The sequence below is a fragment of the Parus major genome, chromosome 1 (assembly GCF_001522545.3).
Source record: "Parus major isolate Abel chromosome 1, Parus_major1.1, whole genome shotgun sequence".
Classification (NCBI taxonomy): Eukaryota; Metazoa; Chordata; class Aves; order Passeriformes; family Paridae; genus Parus; species Parus major.
The window spans coordinates 58,486,221-58,508,210 of NC_031768.1; the positions used below are offsets into that span (position 1 = coordinate 58,486,221).

General features: G+C 41.6%; 2 protein-coding genes and 1 long non-coding RNA gene across 6 annotated transcripts in view; 2 read left to right on the plus strand and 1 right to left on the minus strand.

Annotated features, from left to right (window-relative positions):
* Positions 1-2,454: 2,454 nt before the first annotated feature.
* MTRF1 (mitochondrial translation release factor 1) lies at positions 2,455-20,874 on the minus strand. Of its 2 annotated transcripts, none has more exons than XM_015619169.3 (12): positions 20,256-20,874; positions 16,681-16,833; positions 15,902-16,059; positions 12,904-13,362; positions 10,309-10,400; positions 9,347-9,428; positions 8,976-9,083; positions 8,704-8,876; positions 7,412-7,529; positions 6,121-6,257; positions 4,353-4,451; positions 2,455-2,679 (listed from the first exon to the last, which is right to left on the minus strand). In XM_015619169.3, the coding sequence occupies exons 1-12, from the start codon at positions 20,783-20,785 to the stop codon at positions 2,560-2,562; spliced, it is 2,229 nt and encodes a 742-aa protein (XP_015474655.2). In that variant the 5' UTR covers positions 20,786-20,874; the 3' UTR covers positions 2,455-2,559. The 2 variants fall into 2 exon arrangements, with proteins under 2 accessions (XP_015474655.2, XP_033370389.1); XM_033514498.1 differs by having other exon boundaries at positions 9,281-9,428.
* LOC117244432 lies at positions 4,450-6,757 on the plus strand. Its single transcript, XR_004497534.1, has 2 exons — positions 4,450-5,594; positions 5,895-6,757. It is a non-coding gene; the product is annotated as an uncharacterized LOC117244432 (long non-coding RNA).
* NAA16 (N-alpha-acetyltransferase 16, NatA auxiliary subunit) overlaps positions 19,783-21,990 on the plus strand; it is a 62,350-nt gene continuing 60,142 nt past the window's right edge. Inside the window, exon 1 of one of the 3 annotated variants that reach the window (XR_001519644.2) lies at positions 19,783-20,273. Coding sequence is in view for 1 of the 3 variants with exons in the window: in XM_015619117.2 (XP_015474603.1) it covers positions 20,220-20,273 (54 nt within the window). In the remaining 2 variants the exon portion in view is untranslated. The remainder of the gene's footprint in view (positions 20,274-21,990) is intronic. The other 2 variants (XR_004497530.1, XM_015619117.2) reach the window with 2 other exon arrangements.

Consider the following 21,990-nt stretch of genomic DNA (forward strand, 5'->3'; position numbering starts at 1 on the left):
TGTCTGTTGTAACACTATTTGACACGGAATGCTGCAGGAGGAGGCTGCAGAGGAACCTCTTGCTCTGTTGTGCTGTCTCCAGGAGCTGTTTGTTTCTCCCCAAGAAACTCTTTTTCCCTTTTCTTCCCTGTGTTTTGTTACAGTAATTCTTCCTGCTATTGATTTTGCTGCTGAAAGTCCTGATTGCTTGTAGGAACCAAAAAGCCCAAGCTGAAATTATCCATCCTGAAAACACCTCAGAAATAGCAGTGTTATTCTGCACATCCCTTCCTTGAGGACAAGTGTCAAGCCATGGTCAAACACAATCTCTCAGCTCTTACATCCCACAGAAAGGCTAGGATGAAAGAGCTTAGGATAAACTATGGCTTCAAGTATTTCTCAAGTTTGTAGCAAACAGTTTCAAGTAACATGTTCTCAGTGAGGAGAAGCACATACTGGTTTTAGTAAAGCAGGGCACTGCAGGCAGTGGCCTCCAGTAGAAGTGTTTCCTCTCTATCCCAAACTGCCATAGCCCTATTTTGCTGACGTACACATGTATATGCAATTGCCGGAAAAGCTTAGGACAAAGACACTTCAGGATCTCCTGGGTTCAGCTTCTAAATTTCAATACCTACATTTGAGACATCCAAAACTTAGTAAAGAGGGGAGCTGCTTTCTGCTTTCCCTCTTCTCATCACTCTGCACAAAACCATCAACAAAAACGGGCTACAGAAAATTAATCAGTCACAAATATCCATAAGGTCCTGCAGAAGTATCACTCTCTTTCTTGCAGTAAAATAAATAAGGCTCATATTTTTAAGTGTTTCAATCATTTTCCATAGTAAAGAACTTCATAGACACTAACTGATCCTGGAAATGGAATCTTATTATTTAAAATTTTTTTAAGAAGTTTCTAAAAGAAACTTGGAAATCTTTGAGAGATACAATTAATAAAACTAATTGGTGCACTTAATTGCATAATGAAAGTGAGGCTGATAAGTAGATAACCATGTTAGCTGGATATTCTCCTATTACAGCTGATCATATTAGTTATTGCCAGTCTGTTGGCACTGTATAAGAAGTATAAGCTCAATTACAGATCTTTCTGGAGGGTTCTTCTTTCTGGACTGCTTACTGAAAGAAGTCAAAGTCCAAATGCATCCTGAATTGCATGGTAATAAATTTCCTGATTGACTTGCAGAGCTACCAATTTAAAAAAAACACAAAACAACCAACCCAATTGAAGCCCCAAAGCTTTGTAATTAAATTGTTGGAAGCAAGAGAGAAATTGTCAGACAAAGCTTGCTGATAAGAACACACAAAAGAATGGAAAAATAATTGCAGAATGGAGGAACCAGTATAATTTTCCTGCACTCTTCCTGTTACAAATTCTACCTTTCTTAATATAGCTGAATAATGTTACAATTATTGCTATATATACCATGTATATATACTGTAACTGCACCCTTTTAGGTGAACATTTCCTCACACTGCATCATTCCTGATTACAAAATACACAAATATAAATCAACCACAAGGCATAATTTAAATTATAACAATGAACTGGCTCGTCCTGTGCAGAAGACAGTGCAGAGCAGCTTTACAGCAGAACCTGGACAAGCAGGATGAGAAGATGCCATGATGTGGCAAGTGAACCCAGCAGAGCAGAGACCCAATCTTTGTGTCGCCCTGAGTGCAGAGTACTCCTGAGTCAGGCCTAGGACCAGTGCCTGCCTGTGCTCAGTGCCTGCCAGCACTGCACACGCGCAGAGTCCTGTCAAAGCCAACTGTGCCCCGCAGACATCTGAATTCCCTCAAGGACAGGCAAAGGCAGACGTTCCCAAAGACAGGAGCTGAATTCTACCTGGTTTGCTGAAAGGCATCTGCAGTATGAACTCATTTCCTCTGCCAGGAGGCAGGGAGCTGCCTGTTACCTCATAAACTTAGTTGAAAACTAGAGCACGTACTTCTACACGCCCCTGCAGTAGATGGGCCAGTCCACCACAAGCTGACCCACGAGTGCCTGGAAGAAATTTAACAGGCTTCTCTTAACATCCTGGCTCCTTCACTTGCTTTGGTTTTGTATATTTACTCTAAAAAGTACAGTATCATAATACAAAGTTATTTCCAAGGGATTTGATTTAGGAAGCTCACACGATAAGTGGAAAAAAAATAGTATTCATGAGGCCAGGTTCTAGACGACACTAGGGGAGCTCAATTTCTTTTACCTGGAGAGAAACATCTCCCACCACCAAACAAAAAGCACACTATGTGGTATTTATTCTGCTCCACCACCACAATTCTGTGCCTTTCCAGCAGTGATACTGTCAAGAGAGGGACCAGCTTAACAAAGCTGTGCTGCCAAGACAAAAGCAGTGTGCACACAGAACTCCAAACTGATGCTTTTCTGCCAGAGCTGCTGCAATAAATTCAACCTATTTTGCACCAAGATACAAAAAGAATAGTATTACACACTGAAAAACAGAAAAATAGCTTTTAATCAACATATCATCTAACAAACACATCTGTTTTATTTGGCTATGAAACACAACAATTCTGTTTTAATTCTACCTGAGCTCTTCAGCCTCCTCCTTCTAAAGTCTGCAAATTTTCTAGATATTGGGTGACAGCCTCTATCTCTGCAAACTCCAGCAGTCTGTTGATCAGTTTATCTAGTGCTTCTTTCCCACTTAGAATTTCCTATGGAAAAAAAAGCAGACAAAAACATTAATGACTGTCTTTCAGTATTATTCTGAAACACCAACTACTCAAACCCCTGAAATGGACCTTGCTTACAGTCACTCCACTCGCTCATCCTTGCAGGCCCCTCCCATGTGAAAGCAGCAGTGGTGGGCAGCAGCTGCCTGCCTGTGCAAGGCACATGGATTCTGGCAGCAACAAAAGCAGCTACTGCCCTGCTTTCATGTAACCCATGCACTTACATGAAAATTCCCTGCAAGAACAATGAAGGATTGAAGAACCTCATTCCAATACTGTTGTCCATGGCAAGAGTGAGGCTGTTTTGCAAGCAAAGCTCAACTAACGTTTGTTAGGCAGTTTATGGTTCCAGTTTCCCTCAAGAAAGATACAAACACTAACAACTGACTAACTGACTAACAAAAGCCACTTTTATGCAATCATGGAACTATTTCCTCTGCTGTGGTATTCTGCACTCCGGTTACTATGAACAATTCCATATTCACTATGCCCTGCACTCTCTAGAGTTACCCAGGACACCTGTGGGTACAGTCTGAAAGTGTTGCTCCTTATGCAGCAGTACTTACAGCCAACTGGATACCTAAGCCAAAATATTGAGGGATCACCCTAAACTTTGTTTTTCATAAATTTAATACAAAAAAAATCCACCATTAGGGTGTTTTTTCCCCACTGTAAAAACCCCCAATAAACAGAATCACTGAATGGCATGGGTTGGAAGGTACAGGAAAGATCATCCAGTTCCAACAATCCCCTGCTAGGGGCAGGGACACTTTTCACTAGACCAGGTTGCTCCAAGACGCATCCAACCCAGCTTTGAACACTTCCAGAGATGAGGCACCCAGAGTTTCACTGGGCAGCCTGCTCCAGTGTCTCTCTATGCTCACATTAAAGACATTTTTTCCAATATCTAATCTAAATACACCCTATTTTAGTTGGAAGCCATTTTCCCTTGTCCTGTCACTACATACTCTTGTAAAAATTTCCTTCCTTCTTGTAGGCTCCCTTTGAGTACTGGAAGGCTGCAATTAGGTCACCCCAAAGCTTTCTCTTTTCCAGGCTGAACAATCGGTAAAATTCAAGCCATATGCAGATATTTACTCAGAAACAAGATCTCAGATAATCTTGAAAGGAAAACATTCAGTTTTGGTTTCTTTTAACTGTGGCCTGTGATGCAAACATAAAAGTTTTTCTCGTTCTTTACTCCACCAGTAGGAGGAGTAAAGAATGGCCCAACAAAAATAAGAAGTCCTTCCTGTCAGGTTTTTGGTTTGAATGTACTATGCCTCAAGAATCTCCAATGTCACTTGCTTGGTTTGGCCAAAGGACTCATGGATCTCATTGAGGACTACATGCTTGGTCACTTTTCTCTCATATAGTAGGAGAAAAACACACAGAGATGTAGACCAGTGAGCTACAGCCTGTGCCAGAAATCCCTAAGACTACAAGAAAGCAGGAAAGAAAGTTTAAGCTTTGTAAATCTAGTGTTCTGTCAGAGCACAACTTGCTACTTTCTTCATATATATATATACATATACATACATACATATATATATATATATATATATATATATATATCTTAAGTTGTGCTCATTAAGTTTATTTTTTCTTCTAACAGTAAACATAAGTATCTAAATACTCTCTTAAACAACCCTTACCTTGATATTGCGTGCATCATATGAGATCCTGTGGTCAGTGACTCTGTCCTGGGTGAAGTTGTAAGTACGAATTCTCTCTGACTGAGCTCTTGTTCCTAACTGCAACAAAGCAGGAAAAAATAAAATCTGTTGTGTTTTTAAAAAAACAAATACTTCTCTAGAACAGGATACTTAAAATACACTCTAATGGATCAGCCTGTTCCAACTACCAACCTAGCGGTCGCTGGTTTGGCACACGGGATTTTTTAAAATATTGTGGCATTACTGAACTGTATTGTTTGTGATTCTGTATCACAAACCAAGTTTCTATATCCTCCAGCACATTTCTGTTCCAGCTCTGTAGCTGAAAGAACCACATAACTCTCAGAGGTCGTGTAAGTATGAAAGTCCTTACTTCAAATAATACACAAGTGGGATTTTCTGGGGGGAGGGCTGGGGGAGTGTCGTTGTAGCTTCCACACAAAATAATGAAAATAGGCTCCATTAATAACAGAAGCAGCACAGTCAACGTGTGGCTGTCAGAAATTAGCACCAGAAGAGACATGGATTAAGAGTAAGAAATTAAGTTACCCTCTAGTGGTGAAGTGTGAGAGTGCAAACAGCAATTCTAACTTTTGAAGCAGAACCCAAATGTAGCACTGTTCGGATTAAACACTTCATTAAACACTGTGGTCCCCGCTAAAATGGATAATAAAATGCTAAAAAAATGCTCAGAGAAATAAATCTGTGTCTGTTTCCGTGGGCTTTGGTGAAAATTTCATCTGGACTCAACATGTGCATTTTAGAATGTGGAATTTCATGAAAAATTCTGAAACATTAGGAAAGGTAATTTACTTTTGCCTGATTTTTCACACTAGTCATATAAATGTATATAAATATAAATATAAATATAAATATAAATATAAATATAAATATAAATATAAATATAAATATAAGTCCTTTACACAGCTTTGAAGGCTCTCAAATTGAAATTAATAACAAAAGATAAATGGCTCACATTTATGCTTACAACATCAGGGTTAATAATCTGCAGGGACAGTATGCTTAAATGCAACCTGAAATAAGTGATTAAATAGCTGCGCTGGAAAATCTGGAGTACTGAGAAATTCTCTAATGCTGAAGCATTTCTATTCCAATAGATCACTGTTGAAGTTTGAACCACAGAAGGGAAAATACTCAAAGAATGGGAGAAGAATGACAGGACATTTCGAGAGAAAAGCACACTTTGCAGCCTAACTTGAAGTAACCCTTCCAGAAGCCGTTTCTTTCTCAAAAGGTTACCTAAACTGTATCAAATAAGCTGCTACTTAATTGCAGAGTGACAGGATTGTTTATTTATTTGCTTCTCTCAAAAGCTTTGTATGGCCTTAAAATACTCTCCTTTAGAAACTTCTGAGAACTCCCGATCCTAGTTTTCATTGAATGTAACTTCTTACTGATTCTTAATTTGTGTAACTCTGTCTTTGACAGGGACATTCAGTACACAATGTTGAATTTTCCCTTTTGAAAGATTTCAGCCAGTCTTTTGACTCTTCTTTCCAGCCACGGTTGATGTCTCTTTTCATTGCCTGAGAAGTCTACAATAGCACTGAACTGGGGTAAGTAAAGGCAGACTTTCCATTTTAAAGTACAAGATTCTCCTCCCTTATAAGCACCCCCAGTTATACACACGCTCTCACCTGCACCGTCCTTGCCACCCAAAGAGATCAGAAACAAAAAATCTACAACACAACTCCCTCTGCAGATCTCAGACACCGCTTGTCCTCACCTGCAGCTTCCTGGCGCTCTGCTCTTGGCTGAGCTGCTTTTCAATGACCTGCTGGTACAGCTTAGCTCTCAGTGTCCGCAGAGCTATTTCCTTGTTCATCTGCTGCGACCGCTCCTGCTGGCACTCAACTGACAGTCCTTTACAGAGGCATCCAAGAGCCCATTATAACAAAGAACAAACAAGCTGAATTAATTCTAACACATTAGGCAAATGAAACCTACTGGAGTGCTGGTTTGTAGGGCTTTTCAGCTGTAGGATAAAAAGTCATTTTAACACACTGGCCAGAACCACTAGTGAGTTTTAAAACTTGTCACAGATGCACCAGGGAGCTTTGTTCCGTGCTACAGAAAAGTCAGGGATATTTTAAAATTTCATGAAGCAAACAAGTTTCTAACATTGCCTCTAGAAATTGGGTTCACTCCAATTAGCTGTTGTATGTTAAAAATTCAATTTGAACAGTCTACAAGAGCATGTTTAAAAGAGTGTAACACAAGTTTTTAAAATCTTAGTCCAGATAAGCTCTTGGAAACTGGAAAATTCATTATTCTAGGAGAAAGGGGTGCCAAATCAACACTGGTGAGTCTTGAACTTATTTATGAAAAATGAGATAAAACCAAATAAAGGTCTTTAAAAGAAATGTGTAACTTCTCATTTGATTTCTGAAAGAAAAAGGCATCTAGGGAACAGCTGTTTTCAGGTCACTACTGGAATTTCCCATGCCTAAAGTGATTCTGCATCTGTACAGAGAAAAGCTCGTTGGGTTTCAATAAAACAAATCCCAAAAAAGACAGAGTGGTTCAGTCGACACAGTACCTTCCCATGAATATACATTTTCCTTTCTATCCAACATATATTATAATTATCTAGTATTGAATTAAAATCTTCAAGCCTTCTTTTTAATCAGTCATGTAACTACACAGATTCCAGCTAGGCTATGCATGCCCTTGTTTGCCAGTGGCCATTACTGCTGAAGGTACAGAGCACACAGTGTAAATTATTTACATCTTCTACCCCATCCCTGTCACCCTCCATTTGTTCTTTCATCCTTCAAAGACAGTGTATTCATGAAACACTCCCTCTAAAGACAAAACTGGCATAATCACTGTGCCCCTGGTACATAGCCCCTTTCTCACATTGCCTGGTTACAGAAGGAACAGAACCAGAAGGGGCTACTTCTCTTTTTTTTGGTATAAGGCCCAGCCCTGCAAGAGACAACTTGCAGGATTAACAAGCTTCCTTTTCAAGATACAGATTCAGTGTGATTAAAAGTACGAAGTACAGTCAGACTTACCTGTAGGAAGATGCACAATCCTCACAGCACTATCGGTTTTGTTAACATGTTGCCCTCCTGCTCCTCTGGCTCTGAACGTATCTATACGCAAATCTTTGGGATCCACTTTAACATCAACCTAGAATCAAAGAAAATTAGTACTTCCTGCTCATTCTAAATATATTTGGATGTCAGTGACACTCAGCATTACTAAGAAATCACTTCTCAAAAAATCGCTCCTTTACAACTGCTCCTAAGTAACAGTCATAATCATTATCATTTTAAAAATTCCGTGTCAAATATTTCTGAAAAGCAAATGATGTCTGAAAGACTTCACTTAGTTTTTCAAACTCTTACTCCAGGTCCTTCACAAAACAAGGTAAGTAAGTGTGTGAAACAAAACAAAATCACTGTTTTGCAAAACCACTAGCTTTGGCAGAGAGACTAAGAAATAAGCAAATAATGAAAAACCACTTCTAATCATCGGTGCAAGGATCTTGTCCATAAGTCAAGCCTGAATGATTCTTGCAACAGTTCTTAGAATCATCTGAGGAGAAAATAGGTATATCCAGATTCATTCAAGTAAGGATTGCCACACTGGAAACAGGAGTCCATGATGACCTGGACCATAGTTTGAGCTCAGTGGATGGGAAAGGAACATTTGGATCCGATCAATGTTGCAAGGAAAGTATTATGAAGAAGCAGGAGAAGCTGCAGGAAACGCCTACAGGATCTGGTTTTGCTTATTTTTTGTGTAAATTGGTGGTCTAAGTGAGAATTGTTGGTATCAGCAAGATCTCAGACAGACTAGCCAACACACTCATTCACATTCAAAGAAGACTGTCCTTGATTTACCAGAGAAGGACATCAATAATTTAAATGAAATGAAAAAAAAAATAGAATCAAAAGGTGTACAGAATCACATTACTATACAACACTTAGTATTTTCTTGGATATATTCTATGTCTTAATTTGTAATGTAATTTAAAATTGGCTTACTCATAGCAGTGAGCCTTGTCAGTGTTGGGGCTGGAACACTTAATGAGATGATCACTCAAATGCCATTTCAGGCAACAGCAAATCTCTGCAAAGTCACTTCTGAAGATGCATTTATACATGTAAGGTACAGAGCCAAGGACTATCACCTTCCCGAGTCAGAACACTTGCGGTTCTTTCACTGGGACTTGCACAAAGAACTTGGTTATCAGTGAAATCCCCAAAACAGTAACATGGTTTTAAATAACACCTATTCCAATGTCAAAATGGGTGAGCAAGGGCTCAGCACCACCTTGTCATGCCAATGAACAGCTTACCTCCTCTGGCTGAGGGAGGACAATGACTGACATTGTCCCAGTGTGAATACGCTGCATCCTTGATGACATGCCTGTCTCAGGGATTCGCTGGACTCGGTGAGTTCCTCCTTCATATTTCAGATGCCTGTAGACATTCTCTCCTGAAATATGAGCAGCAGCATGATGCAAGCCTCCTGGAGAAACAAACAGTGTGTGACAAAAACAGCAGAGAAACACTGCTTTCAATTTTATTGTCTTGGTGGAACCGCTGACAATAAACAGAACTGCTGTACCTATCTCAGCTGGCGTATAGTTCATTATGTCAAAGGTCCAATGTTTGTAGTCGGCATAGCTCTGGTACATCTCAAACATTTCTTTAGTGAACTGTTGGCAGATGTCCCCTAAAAATTAAAAGGCATTACCATATAAACAGTGAACAGCCAGCAGATGTCCCCTAAGCATTAAAAGGCATTACTACATCAACAGCGGTTTTTACACTTAGCTGCAACTCTAACCCCAGTCATTAGGCAGGTTAATGCTCATCTTTAGAAAGTATTACTTTATGCCAATAAAGTATAAAAAAAGAATTAAGAATAACCCATAAGAGGTTTAATGGAGTTGGATGGAGGTTGGAAGCAGTCTTCACTGTAGGGGCTTTGCTGACCTCCAGTTGTTCTGCCAGCTGTCACTTCTAATATGACAGGACTTCTATCATATTTTTCCTTTGGCACTAGAAGCTGGAAAAGCTGGGAAAAAAAAGAAAAAAGAAAAAAGAAAAAAGAGAATGCCATTATCTCCTTCATGACCCTGGATCTTTTCTTAATCAAATTTACAGCCAGCCTTTACAATTGCCACAGCCTGAGCACACACAACCACTGATTTCCTTTGGCAAGCTAGTTAAGTGACTAAAAACTGTCCAATGACCATTGCAACTCAGTGCAGTCAGTGTGGAACTGCAACATGCTAGTGCACATAATAGCTAGCTGAAAATCCAGTACTGCCAAGTCAGGTGCCAGGTCACCCACCTCAGCCCCAGCTACCTACGAAGACAAAGTTAACCCAGCCAATCTTTACATTAATCTTACTTTTCAGAAAGTCACATTTCATATTATTTTAGTCTGAATATAGAAATGAGCCCAAACACAGTAGTCTCCACTGAATTGCTGAATATAGAAATGAGCCCAAACACAGTAGTCTCCACTGAATTGTTTCAACTTCTTTGCTTATATTTTCCCCACTCATGGGGTGCTGTCAGCTGACGAGAAAATGAAGGACTTCAAGCTCCAGTCAGAAATCCTTCAAGAGTGCATGCTCCACTGCCACAAACAGTTACTAGGATGTCATATCAAGTCTCAGTAGCACAGACTCACCACTTTTTTAATCCCCTTCAGCATTTGCAGACAGACAAGCAAGCAAGAAAAATTACTCAATTAGTCATCGTCTAAGACACAATTGTCACTAAAAAGCTTACTAATGATTAATGTTGCCAATTCTTTTCAGGGAGAACACAGAAGCTGGACTTCTGTATCATTAAACTCAAGTGTCAGAATCTATGGGTAAGATCATAAAGGAAAGGTTTTCTGACATCTTTATTTACAAAGCTGTAAAATTTTACCTCAGGCTCACCTTTCTGCACAACATGTTCATTTTTTTATCCAGGCTTTCCTTCTCTTCTAAGGCAAGCTCTAGAAGTTGTTTCTCATCTCTGCTGTCTAGCTCTAAATTCCAACAACAGGAATAGATGTTAGCCAATCTCACCTAGAGCAAATTATAACACAGCTGTCCAAAGACATGCACAGAAAAGCTTGTAATGTTTTGCCAGCATGAAACACTCAAATAAAGCAGCCCAAGCTAGGATGCACTTTGCTAACTCAATGATCATACTTTCCAGGTGTACTAGAAGGAGCAGCAGATATTTTACCTGTGATTGGACTGCCCCTTCCCACATTTTAGAGCTTACTAACAAACTATGACACATTCTCAAGTAAAGCTCACAGAAGCTCCAAGCCTTTTCTGCTCCAGTTTACAGTAACAAAAAATGCTGATCAGTTAGCAATGGATTTTATGCTAAGTAGAAACCTAGAAGACAGTTGGAGTCAAGTGGAAAACCTGTCACTGCTTAAACAGGAATCTCATCTCCTTTTCATCTTTCTTTCCACTTTTCTACTTACCAGAAAGTGAAACAATTTAACTCACTGAAATGAAAAAACCAAGTCTGGTTGAATAAATGTATGTTTTTAACATGCCAAGTTGAACCAGATTTAAATTAGAACTGGACAATTACCAACACAAATGAGGGAATGGCTGAAGCCAGCTTTGAGCAGCTGGGAGTAAGAGTGAGGGAACAAAGCAACACAGAGGAGGTGAAAACCTGTTTTGTGGCCAGCATGGAAACCATAGGTTTGTCACAGATGCAGCATAAAACGGGACTCTCATTGGCTTCTAGTTGATCTAAAAAGTATGTTTATTGATCAGTTATACAAACAGTATCAAACTGACAAATGACAGTATCAAATTCCGTCAACATCATTGAGAGATGGTCTAGTGGTGACCAATGAGCCTAAGGTTCAAAGGGCTGGTATCCCATTCCTGCAAAACAGAATTCACTTAACCTACCTCATGACTCACATCACTAGAAGGAAACTGGGAAATATTTTTCTGCTTCACGGAGTGTTGCAAATATAAAATCCTACATCAATTGTTATGAATTCAGGTACTAGAGAGAAGAGGGTCAGTTAGGGAGCTAAGTGGAAAACAGTGAACAGCCAAATGAAGGGGACACCTGTATTTTAACTCGACCACAGGATAAATGGTACAGACAGAATAATTTGGGTCTATTTAATTAATTTATTGGCTGTAATTTTTTACCATTCTTTTATCTTCTTTCAACTAGAATTCACTCCATTCCTCCACATCATATTTTATAGAACAAGAAAAATTTTTCATTATATTTGATCCAAAAATTAGCCTTTCTAAGTTGAAATGTGAGTTTTCCAATTTTCTTAACACTTTTTAATTATTTCAAGAATGTTTCTTTTTCAGCATTAAATTTTTGTACCTTGTCTCCTTCAGTCTTTCTCCTTTTTTCTCCGGTGAAGAAAATTAGACGGTTGAGGATTAAAATATTTTAAATAACCATTTTTATTCCAAAAGCACAAACATCTATTTATTTTTAAAACTAAAGTATACAAATGTTTTTTACCTGTCTAAATAAGCTACATTTACATCTTTATTTCAGGATGGCTCTTACTGTTTTGTCCACACCTCTGGGCTCTCTCTCTGAAAAGCACCATGAACTTTTGTCCTCCTCCATTCACACTGCTGGGTACAGATTTCTCCTACCCTTTGATTTTCCCCTCCTTCACTGCTTTAATGTAAACCCCATTCTCTCCAGGTCAATGTTTCCCTCTCTTGGCTTAATACTTACCACTGTAGCAGAATGGATGCCATTTTTTCCTTCCTACTGTGTGCACCTCCTCATACTTGTAACAATGCTGGGGTTTTTCCCCAAATTTTGTACCATTACTTATTTTGTAAATTCTTTTATTTATTCCCTGTGTACTTTCTTATTACTAAATGGTACAAAAGCCAGTGACAAATTTTGATTCTTTTTTTACCCCAACTTCTACTGTGACAGACTACTGAAAAGCAGCAGCTTCTTAAAGAACCATCATTTTTTATTCCTTAAAGGACTCCCCAAATATTTTCCAAGAAATATTAGCTTTTGCCATTTAAATTGTAAACTTACAACTCAGAGCCTAATGAAAGTTCATGTCATTTGCTCAATAAATATCACTGAACTGGTCAGATGGAATCCCATTTTAAATAACACAGCTGAGGTCTGCATCTATCAAAGGTTTTAGGCTCGCTAATTTATTTTCTTCAGTTCAAACTGCTCTCAGTTCAACCAAAAAATAACCTCAAAATGAATGCTTTCTAACTATTTCTGTTAGATGGATATTCCTGAGGTTCCAGGCAATCCCTGCTCTCCCAAAATTACCATATTAAGAGCTCAAACTAAAGTGATGTGAGATGAAAAACAGAAGGATGTGGCTGGATGCAGAAAGCCCTTGCAGCAAAAAAGCTCCCAGGAGCAGGGAGGACCGGGGAGTGTTCCAGGGCTGGCTGAACTTACAAACTTTCCTCAAAAGCTAAGCAATCAAATTTATCACAGGCACAGCTGCTGTTCTGAAGCAAGCAAGTAGACGTGTTTTCCTTTACCTGTGCACATTGCTTCTAACTCCTGAACTTCTCTTTCAGCCTCTTTGATTTCTTGAAATGCAGCTGCAATGGGGGACAGATCGGCACACCTTCTCCTCAGGGTTCTTTGCTCAAAGTCATTTAATGAGTCTGCAGTTAACTGACGACTAACCTGCTGGTATTCCTTGCTTAGAGTCTCCAGATACTTCTGCACAGCCTCATGCTTCCACAAAGCTTGAGAATTCTGATGTTTTTTCCTGTGCTGACTGTTCAAAGAGAGAGTGAATCGAGCTGTGTCCAATAAAGGCTTTGGCCTCCAAAATCCATGGCTGTGCAGTCCCACCATGCACCCTATCTTCTTTGCAACAGGAGAGAGAAGACAGCTGTCAAGTTGGCTGTGACAGCAGCAATTAGCAAGCAGGCTCTTGAAAAGACAGACCTTTTGGAAAGGTTTCATTTTGTTTCTTATTTTTCCACCACCTGAAATTAAAAATACACAATACATTGGTCAGTGTTTTTATCTAGAAAAATAAAGCATTCTATTAAGAAAAAACCCACAACAAACAAACACAAGGATGGTATCAAGCCCATATCCTGGTTTAATTACACTGACACAAATGTAGCCATCATGGACAAAACTATTCCTGTTTTAGTCACAGTTTAGAGCACAATTTATCACCACCATTGTACTGACTGAGGGTTGGAAAAAGTCTTTTCTCTCTTCTCCTCAGTTTAGTTATATTTCGGAAAAGCTCCTGTGGATGAAACTTTACAGACAATAGCTCCATTTTGCCATATGTCTCATTGAAAAAATCCAGCCATTCCATGCCTTACTGATGAAAGAAAAATGTTGCTGAGAAGACAAATCAATACTATAGGTAAAAAATTATATATAGAGAATATAAGAAATGTCCAGAATTACGTGCCAAATTATATCCAATATTATAAATATTATAAAAGGAGGACATTAGTAGATAACCATACAACAGATCAGTTAATAGGACTGCAATGCCCTTACAAAAATCTCACTCACACATGAAGACAGAACTGCTTTATGTCCTCTGTAGACTCCTTACTGTGATATATTTACATTTTAGCAACATAATATTTTCCATCCAAAAGGTGAGTAAGAAGCAGGGATTCTGAAATACAACTCTTGTATTTTTCTGAGACACTTACTTGGCTTACAGCTTTATAGGACCCAGGCTCGCCTCAGCATTTCTGCTGCTCTATTAAAGTTCATTTCCTCTTCATTTTATATCATTGACATTGCAAACTACATTATGAATTACTACTGTGATCTAAAATTTTATATTGGAGCTCAAGACTCTACCAGGAAGACTAAGTTGAGACCACACTTATTCTAGGACTACTCACACAGAAAATGTTCAATATATAAAGAAGCATTCCTATAACCCTGCCAGTGCCATGGCCCCATCTGTCCACTGATTTTTACAAAAAAGTGAATTCTGAGAAAGTAAGAGCATGAACCTTTTTGCAACAAGTTCTCCTGAACACGTTTCAGCTTCCTGACACAATTCTTTTTTTATTCATCAGTGACAAGCCCTTCTGTGCATCTTCATGCATTTTATCAACAAATTTCTGCAACACTAACTATTCAACTCACCCATTATTCTCACCTATTTACTTTCATCCGTTTGTCCACAATAAAGAAAGTACAGTATGAAGTAAAAAGAGATCTTATTTGTCTTCTTTTACTACCAACAGAAGGAAGCAAGGACTTTTATTCTGCTTCTATACCCTCCCCAGATTCCCCAGCCAGCAGGTGCTATTGAATCCTCAGCAGCAATTTCAAGACTGTTTTAATGTACAGAAAGCAAATTATACCCCTCCTGGACTGCTACAGGGACTAATATCAGCTGCAGCAGAGGGATCCTGCTCTCTTCACCAGGAACACAGCAAAAGGCAAAAATCAAGGCTTATAATCTATGATCCTGGATTTAGGCAGGAGTGGACTCAGTTCCAAAAGACCTAATTCTGCTAATGAATATGGACTTGCTCCAGATCAGCATGGCCTGTTGTTGCTTGGCTAAGTGCTGACCATCATCAACTCAATTTTAAAATATTAATGTTATATTTTATTTTAATTAATTAATTAAACATATTAATTACAACCATCTAGCTAATTTTTACTGGTGTAGTTAAGAAATGTACCTCAATAACAACAAATTTGTTGTATTGCTTTGCTTGAGAACTCAGAAATAAAATTCTTGGGTTTAAAAGCATAAAAAAAAAGAGTAATGAAATGACATAGATCATCAAAGTAGTCAGATTAGAAGTTTCAAAATAATTTTGCTATGTTAAATAAAAAAGGTATTTCCTTCTCAGACAGGGGTTGCCACACCACATTTTCATAAAAATAAACAGGCATATAACTTTTACAGAGCTATGAACATTAGATGACTTATTAAATGGTCTCTAAAATAGATTTTAATAACTTTTTAATGTGATTAAAACCACCTCGTGCACATCACAAATCAAAAACCAGTAAGCGAAAGTGACAATTATAACAGTCCCATTAAAATAATAATAAAAAAATTAATAATAATTTCAAGACAGGAAAGAGTTCGCAATCCTGCGAACTCTTTCAGAGATTATAAAACGCATTTCCTACAAGCCAAGATGTCACCGGCGCCATGTAGCAGCTCTCAGGCACACCCGAACTCGCAGGTACAGGGCCGGAGGAGGCACTCCAATGCACACCGACTGCATCAGGAACAGCTCGAGGCCGCGTCCCGGGAGCACCTCCCACACACCTCTGCCTCCCACCGCGGCCACCCCGAGCAAAGCCCCGGCAGGGAGCGCCCCGGCAGCTCGGCCCCGCTGCGGGACTCACGGGGCAGGGAAAGGCTGGAGCGGGCAGCCAGAGGCAGGAGCGCGCAGGGAAAAGCAGGAGAGGGCAGCGAGAGGAGTCAGGAGCGGGCAGAAGAGGCAGGAGCACGGGCGGGGCGGGGGCGGCAGCGCTGCCCGGTACCCGCGGCGGGGCCCCGGCACTCACCGTCCGCACGCCCGGGCGCCGCACGGATCGCAGCCCGGGCCGCGGGGCCATGGCAGACGGGAAGTGCAGCCCGCGCACTCCAGTCCCAGAATGCCTGCGGGAAAACGCGCTTCCCGTCTCCCCGCTGCCGCCGGCAAAGGCAGCCTCCGCCTTCGAATCTGGTTAGTAAAAGATTAACTTCAGAGAAATCTGAATAAAATAACATTAAGCTTCACTTTGTGTCGGGGCTCACTATTCAATTCTATTCAAAACGAATGATTACTATGCTACTAAAGGCAAACAAAATATTAATAAACATTACCATTCTGATTATGATTATGCTAGTTAGCTGAAGCTTCCTCATAAAGAATGTTTTAAAACATACTATGTATGTGGACATTTTAAAAGTTATTGTTAAACATTATACCACTATCTCCCTAATTAAAATTTTAAAAACACTTAAGCAACGTTTTTTATACCTATAATCACCAAAATACCTTTCTCCCAGCCACCATCATTCTACAAAATTTAAAAAAAAAAAAAAAAAGAAAAAAAAGAAAAAAAGAGAAAAATATAGAACTTTTGTATTTGGCATATAAAATATCACTGGGATTTGGTGTAGCAAATGTTCCAAAATACTGAAAACATAATCAATCAATGGGTAGGATTTGGATCAAACCTCAGTGCCTAAACCACTTGTTTAGACCTGAGGACAGCTTCTGGCTCTGCTCCAGCCATGGGAACAGGAGGCAAGGCAGACAGATGGAAAACCACTTCCAGAGAGAAAAGAAAGGACCCACCCTGCAGCTGGTCCAGTCTTCAAAAGGGCCACAGCAAACAGCACCCTGAAATCTTCGCCAGGCCTGAACCCACAATGATGTGCCATTAGAGATGCCATGATCCAGACACCATTTCCATTGTACCTCACTCTTCTTCCACTATGACTTCTGGGACTGAGTGAAATGAAATAATAAAATTATACTTGCATTGGTACTCTAAATATGCAATTTGATACTTAAAAGTATGGGGAAGGTACTCTGGGAAGACAACCAAGAACCTAGTAACCTGAAACTGCAAGTAGACCTCGTGCTCCAAAATTGGTTTTAAAAGAAGGGGGTAGGCCAAGGAAAATCAAATCAGCTTCTACTCCAGCCAGGAATGGTTCTTGCATTAAATCCTCTGATTAAACATGATCATGATCAGTTTTTATTATGCCTTGTGGGTGAATGTTTTAACTTCAGTGTGAAAATGGAGACTGCAACGAAGTCCTGCTCCCTCCCTACCAGGCAGCAAAGCACTCAGGGGCTACACAGCCAAGACAAGGGCTGGACTTTTGTGCAGTCAGCAGGGCTACCAGGGTCCATTCACCACAGGACCTGTATATGCGTCTCATATTCAAAACATGTACAATACACTCTTTCCCTAAGTTTACCATGTGCTTTCTGACTGCAGTATGGGAACTGAGTATGAAGGGTGTGAAATCTGTGCTTCTACCCCTCTAACAATTTGTTTCGATGCCTCAAAACCTGCATGGTTGATGCAGCTGGAGCTGATGAAGATCAGGGGTTATGGGGCATGGGCTATTTGGGGCAGGGTGCCACCACCTTCCTCAGCAGCCCACAGTGACATTGGGTGCAGAAGGGAAGAGTGACAGCAGGAAGACAGCTGGGCTCCTGGGCTTTGGGATAGTTATGGTGGCCCTGTACTTTAAAACCTGGCACTCTTAACCTGCTAATTTAGAAACTGGAGGAAAAGAGATAGCTCATCAGACGGAAGAGGCTCCAGGCCTTACAAGGTGCTTGGCTTGAAGGCAGGTCCATGCCAACACAGGGGCCCTTCTCCGCACAGGGGGCCCTAAGTGGGTTTAGGGGTGTCCTCCCCGCAACTTGCACAGGAGCAAAGTGACACACACTGCAAAAATAGCAAACTTGTTACAAGAAATGTAATGCTTCAATATCATTCTCCTCCTTTCAGCCCCAACAGTGCAGACTTCTGAAATCTTTCTGTTTGAAGAAAAGCTGGTGACAGAATCATACGCATCTTGAATACAGCCCTGTTTATTAACAAAGCCTGTAGAGAGAGCTTTGTTTTGCCTAGCACAGTGGGATTAAATGACAAGAAGTTTTCTTGACTGTGCTCCCAAACCTCACTTTCAGTTGGAGCTCTGCCTTCCCACAAAGCTCATTTCTTTGTTTATTCTCTCCCAGCTAGCCTAAAAATGTTTTTTATTGCCTCCCTGCTTTCCTTTTCTTGCTGCTTTTAACACAGACTTTTAATATGGACACATCTAGATGCAAATTGAACCCCTACCTCTTATTTGCAATTTGCCTACTTTTAGATGCCATTCTTTCCAGTGTTTGGACTATCAGCAAACAGAGACCTTTAGGTATCAAGAACAGCCTTATTGCTTCAGATCAAAGGTCTATCTAGCACTGTATTCGTCTGACCATTCTTCATGATGCATCTGTTTACATTCAACCCAACCAGAGGCATAACATGTCTTTTGCTAAGACAGAAACTAGGGTTCATAGAGTCAAGGCTTCAGCTAGTTGTTAAAAGTGCTGAACACATGTCACGGTACAAACAGGCTCTGAAAATGATGCTGCAGGGAAAAGCCAAGGCTGGCATCCCTGTCAGTAATACTCCTGCTTTGTAAAAATCAGATACCCAATGCAGCACTGCTACAGCATATAGCAGAAAGAACAGTACAGAACTGGGTACTGCATGTGGAAAACACACATACTGTGATCGGTGACCCTGCTGACTGACATCATTAGAAGCTGTAATGATTTAGATTCACCAATTTCATGCCAGAACAAAAAAGAGAGAAATAAACACAATAGAGATATTCCTTATGTCAGACCACACATCTAGACAGATTAACAAAACACTACAGAAACCAAGAGCCATTCACAAAAAGTGTCCATAAGCTGCTGGCTTAGCTGTAAAGAACTATAGGAAAACATATACTTTATGTTCTCATCTTTGCTATTTTCATCTCAGGAGGCTTCCTAAATATACCACTTTTTTTGTTTGTTTGTTTTCCCTAATTAGTAGTCCTCAAGTAAGGCTGACATCCAGGTTATTGTCTTCCAAGAAATTGTCTACTTTCTTGTTCCCTCAGTTAGCTGGAAAGGAAAGCAGCTATCATGTCATCAGCTTCAGCAAGGCTTGTGTCAAGTCAAGGACATGCTGTTTGGGATCTTCAGTCTCATAGCCATCTATTTACCGAGTACCAAATAAAATATATTAAGAACACAAATTTTCTAATTGGCTCTTGTGAGTTTCACACACGCTTGCTTTACTTGGGGATGTCTATCATGTTCATCACCTGCAACTGTAGGTGGGTAACCATATTATTACAGACCTAAGATACTTTGAAATAAATGCCAAAATATAATTAATATTTTTAAAGGTTTTAAAGGTTAATTACATAAACAAGAGATTTTAATTGCAGTTGCCTAGTTTGTTTTCCTTGTAAGATGGTCTTTTTAATTGATTGTAACCTTGACAGTTGAATCAATTTTCCCTTTAAGTAATACCCTGGGCCATGTAGTTTTAGTGTTCCTGGTTGTTGGTTGTTTTGGTTTGGTTTTGTTTTTAAGAACGATTTTTGGGAATAACAAGATAAAAAAAAATACAAGTTCTTAGACCTCCTTCGGTGAAGGAGCCAAGCGATGAATAAACGCCGCTGTTCTCTGGGCGCACGGTGGTGTCGGGGAGTTTTACATAACCAACTGCTGAAAATGCCTTAATGCGACGGGGGCCGTCCTCGCTCGCTCAAAGCCTGGCTGCCAAGTTTGCTGTTGTTTCCTTAAATACCAGCCAGGGCACTGCAAGCCCGCAGAGCCTCTCCGAGCCCCGCCGCCGACAGAGACTGCGCTCCTTCCCAACGCCGCCTCCCTCCCAGGCTTGCGGGCAGCCTGACTCTTCGCAGCGGCCTTTTGAGCGCCGGGAGCGGAGCACTTCAGCAGCCACTCCGGGAATCTCACACGGAATCACGCAGGGAATCCTCACTCCCTGCCCTGGGGCCGGGCGGGCAGAGGGGGTGTCTGTGAGGGGAGCGGCGCTGCGCCTGCGCCGAGGGGACCCCGGCGGCCATTTTGCAGCGTCAGGCGGGCGGCGAGGCGCCCCGGCAGCTGCGCAGAGGGGCCCGGGGGAGCCGGCGGGGAGGGCGGGCGGCGCAGGGCTATGAGTTAAAGAGCCGCCGCCGCCCCGCCGAGTTCGGGCTTTTCCTCCCCGGTGCTCCCCTCCTCCTCCCGTCCCTCGTACCGACAGCCGCCCCTCCCGGGCCGCCCCCACCCCCGCCAGCCGTGCCTGTCCCAGGGCCGCCCGCGCCATGCCGTCCGTGCCGCTGCCGCCCAAGGAGAGCAACCTCTTCAAGCGGATCCTGGTGAGCCACCGGCCCCGCTCTTCTCTCCTCCTCCCGCCGCCGCTTCTCCCTCTTTCCTCTCGTACGCCGGCCTCGCTCGGTGCCCTCCGGGTCACTTCGCCCGCCGCCGGAGCTGGCCCCGGCTGAGCGCACACGGATGCGGCGGCCGCGCTCTCCCGGGGGGAGCCGGGCTGCAGTCGTCTCGTTGCCCCGGTTCGTCCCCGCTTCCTTCCTTCCTTTGTCTGGGGCCCGCCGAGCAGGCCGGGCGAGCCGCCCCTGCTCGTGTCGGCGGCCGAGAAGGGCTGGTGTGGCCCCCGGCCGGGCGAGGGCGGGAAGCAGGGAGGGAGCCAGGCAGCCTCCCCGGGCCGCCGAGCGCCTTCCTGCCGCCCGCCGCGGGGACTGCGGGGCGAGCCCGGGCTGCGCCGCCGCTCCCCGCTCCCCTCCCCGAGCAGCGCGGAAGCAGAAGACCTCGAAGCACGGCGCGAGCATAGCAGGATTTGCTGTTGCTTGGTTGATGCCTGTCTGGGTTTCATTACCACCGAGAGCGTCGGTTTTGGTGTGGGGACCGGGTTAAAAGTAGTTCGCTCGCTCAGCAGTTTTGAGTGTAGTTGAAGACGTGTGGTGGATTGAAGTATCCTGCTTCTGTGCGTCCTTTGGAGGACTTGTCTCAACTCCTTTGTGCTGGGCGAATTCCGCTCTTTGAGACTTACTAGTGCAAAGGACGTTTAGCGTTTGTGAGAGAACTTTGAAGAATGAGATCGCTTTAGCTGTGCGTTTCTAACTCAATCACTGTATACTTTATCATGCTAACACTTTATGGAAAGATAAAGCCCCACTCCTCTCTCCGAGACAAGAAAGCACAGCACTCCCCTTTTCATGAACTTGTCAGTGTGATAATAATGGAGTTCCAGCCTCAACAAAATTGAGGTGTTTTGCGTCAGTTTACCACTCTGCAGGCAGAGGACGTCTGTGCAGCACACTAAGTAATCCTGCTAGCAGGCACAAATTTCTTTAGTTCTCTCTGAATTGGGTAGTTTCAGTACTTAGTGGTTCGGAGGTAGACATTTGGGGCTTCAGGAAGCTGAGCTCAAATAGTGTGTGTAAGCTCCTGCACTTTGTGTGGAGCTGGTGTGTTTCAGCAGGTGCTTCAGAGCTGTTTTCTTTTGGCTGCTTTATGTAGTATGCTGGTTTTAAAAAACTTACTGGTTCTTAATGGTGATTTGTTGCTTACTGCATGCTTATGGTATGCATCTTAGTAAGTCATTCTAGCACTCCTCTTACTCTCTGCTAAAAATAAGTGACTAATATTAGAACAGTAAAGTGATTATTCTTACTAGCAGCAGACAAGTTCACAGTAGCAGCCACTTCTGAAGTTTTTTTTGATTGGATTATAGATTGGCTTTTCTGGAGATCGTATTTTAGACAATTTTGTTTAAAAAATATATTAAACAATAGATAAAACTGTTGGAAATGAGTGCTTAGGCAAGGAGGAGAGATACACAAAACTTCAGTGAAGTTCATACAGAAATTTATTTGTTTTCTAAAACTTCTAGAAGCCTTTAACTGGTGCTGTGTAATGGTCAGATGCAGTTCCTAAAGTGTTGATCACAAAATTACTGGTTTATCTCTTCATATAGTGTCACTTTTTAAAACTTAATGTCTTGCAATTTTTTTCTGGCTATCTCTGACTCCTTCATGGTGTGCTTCTTTCTGGAATACTAATATTGGCATACTACAC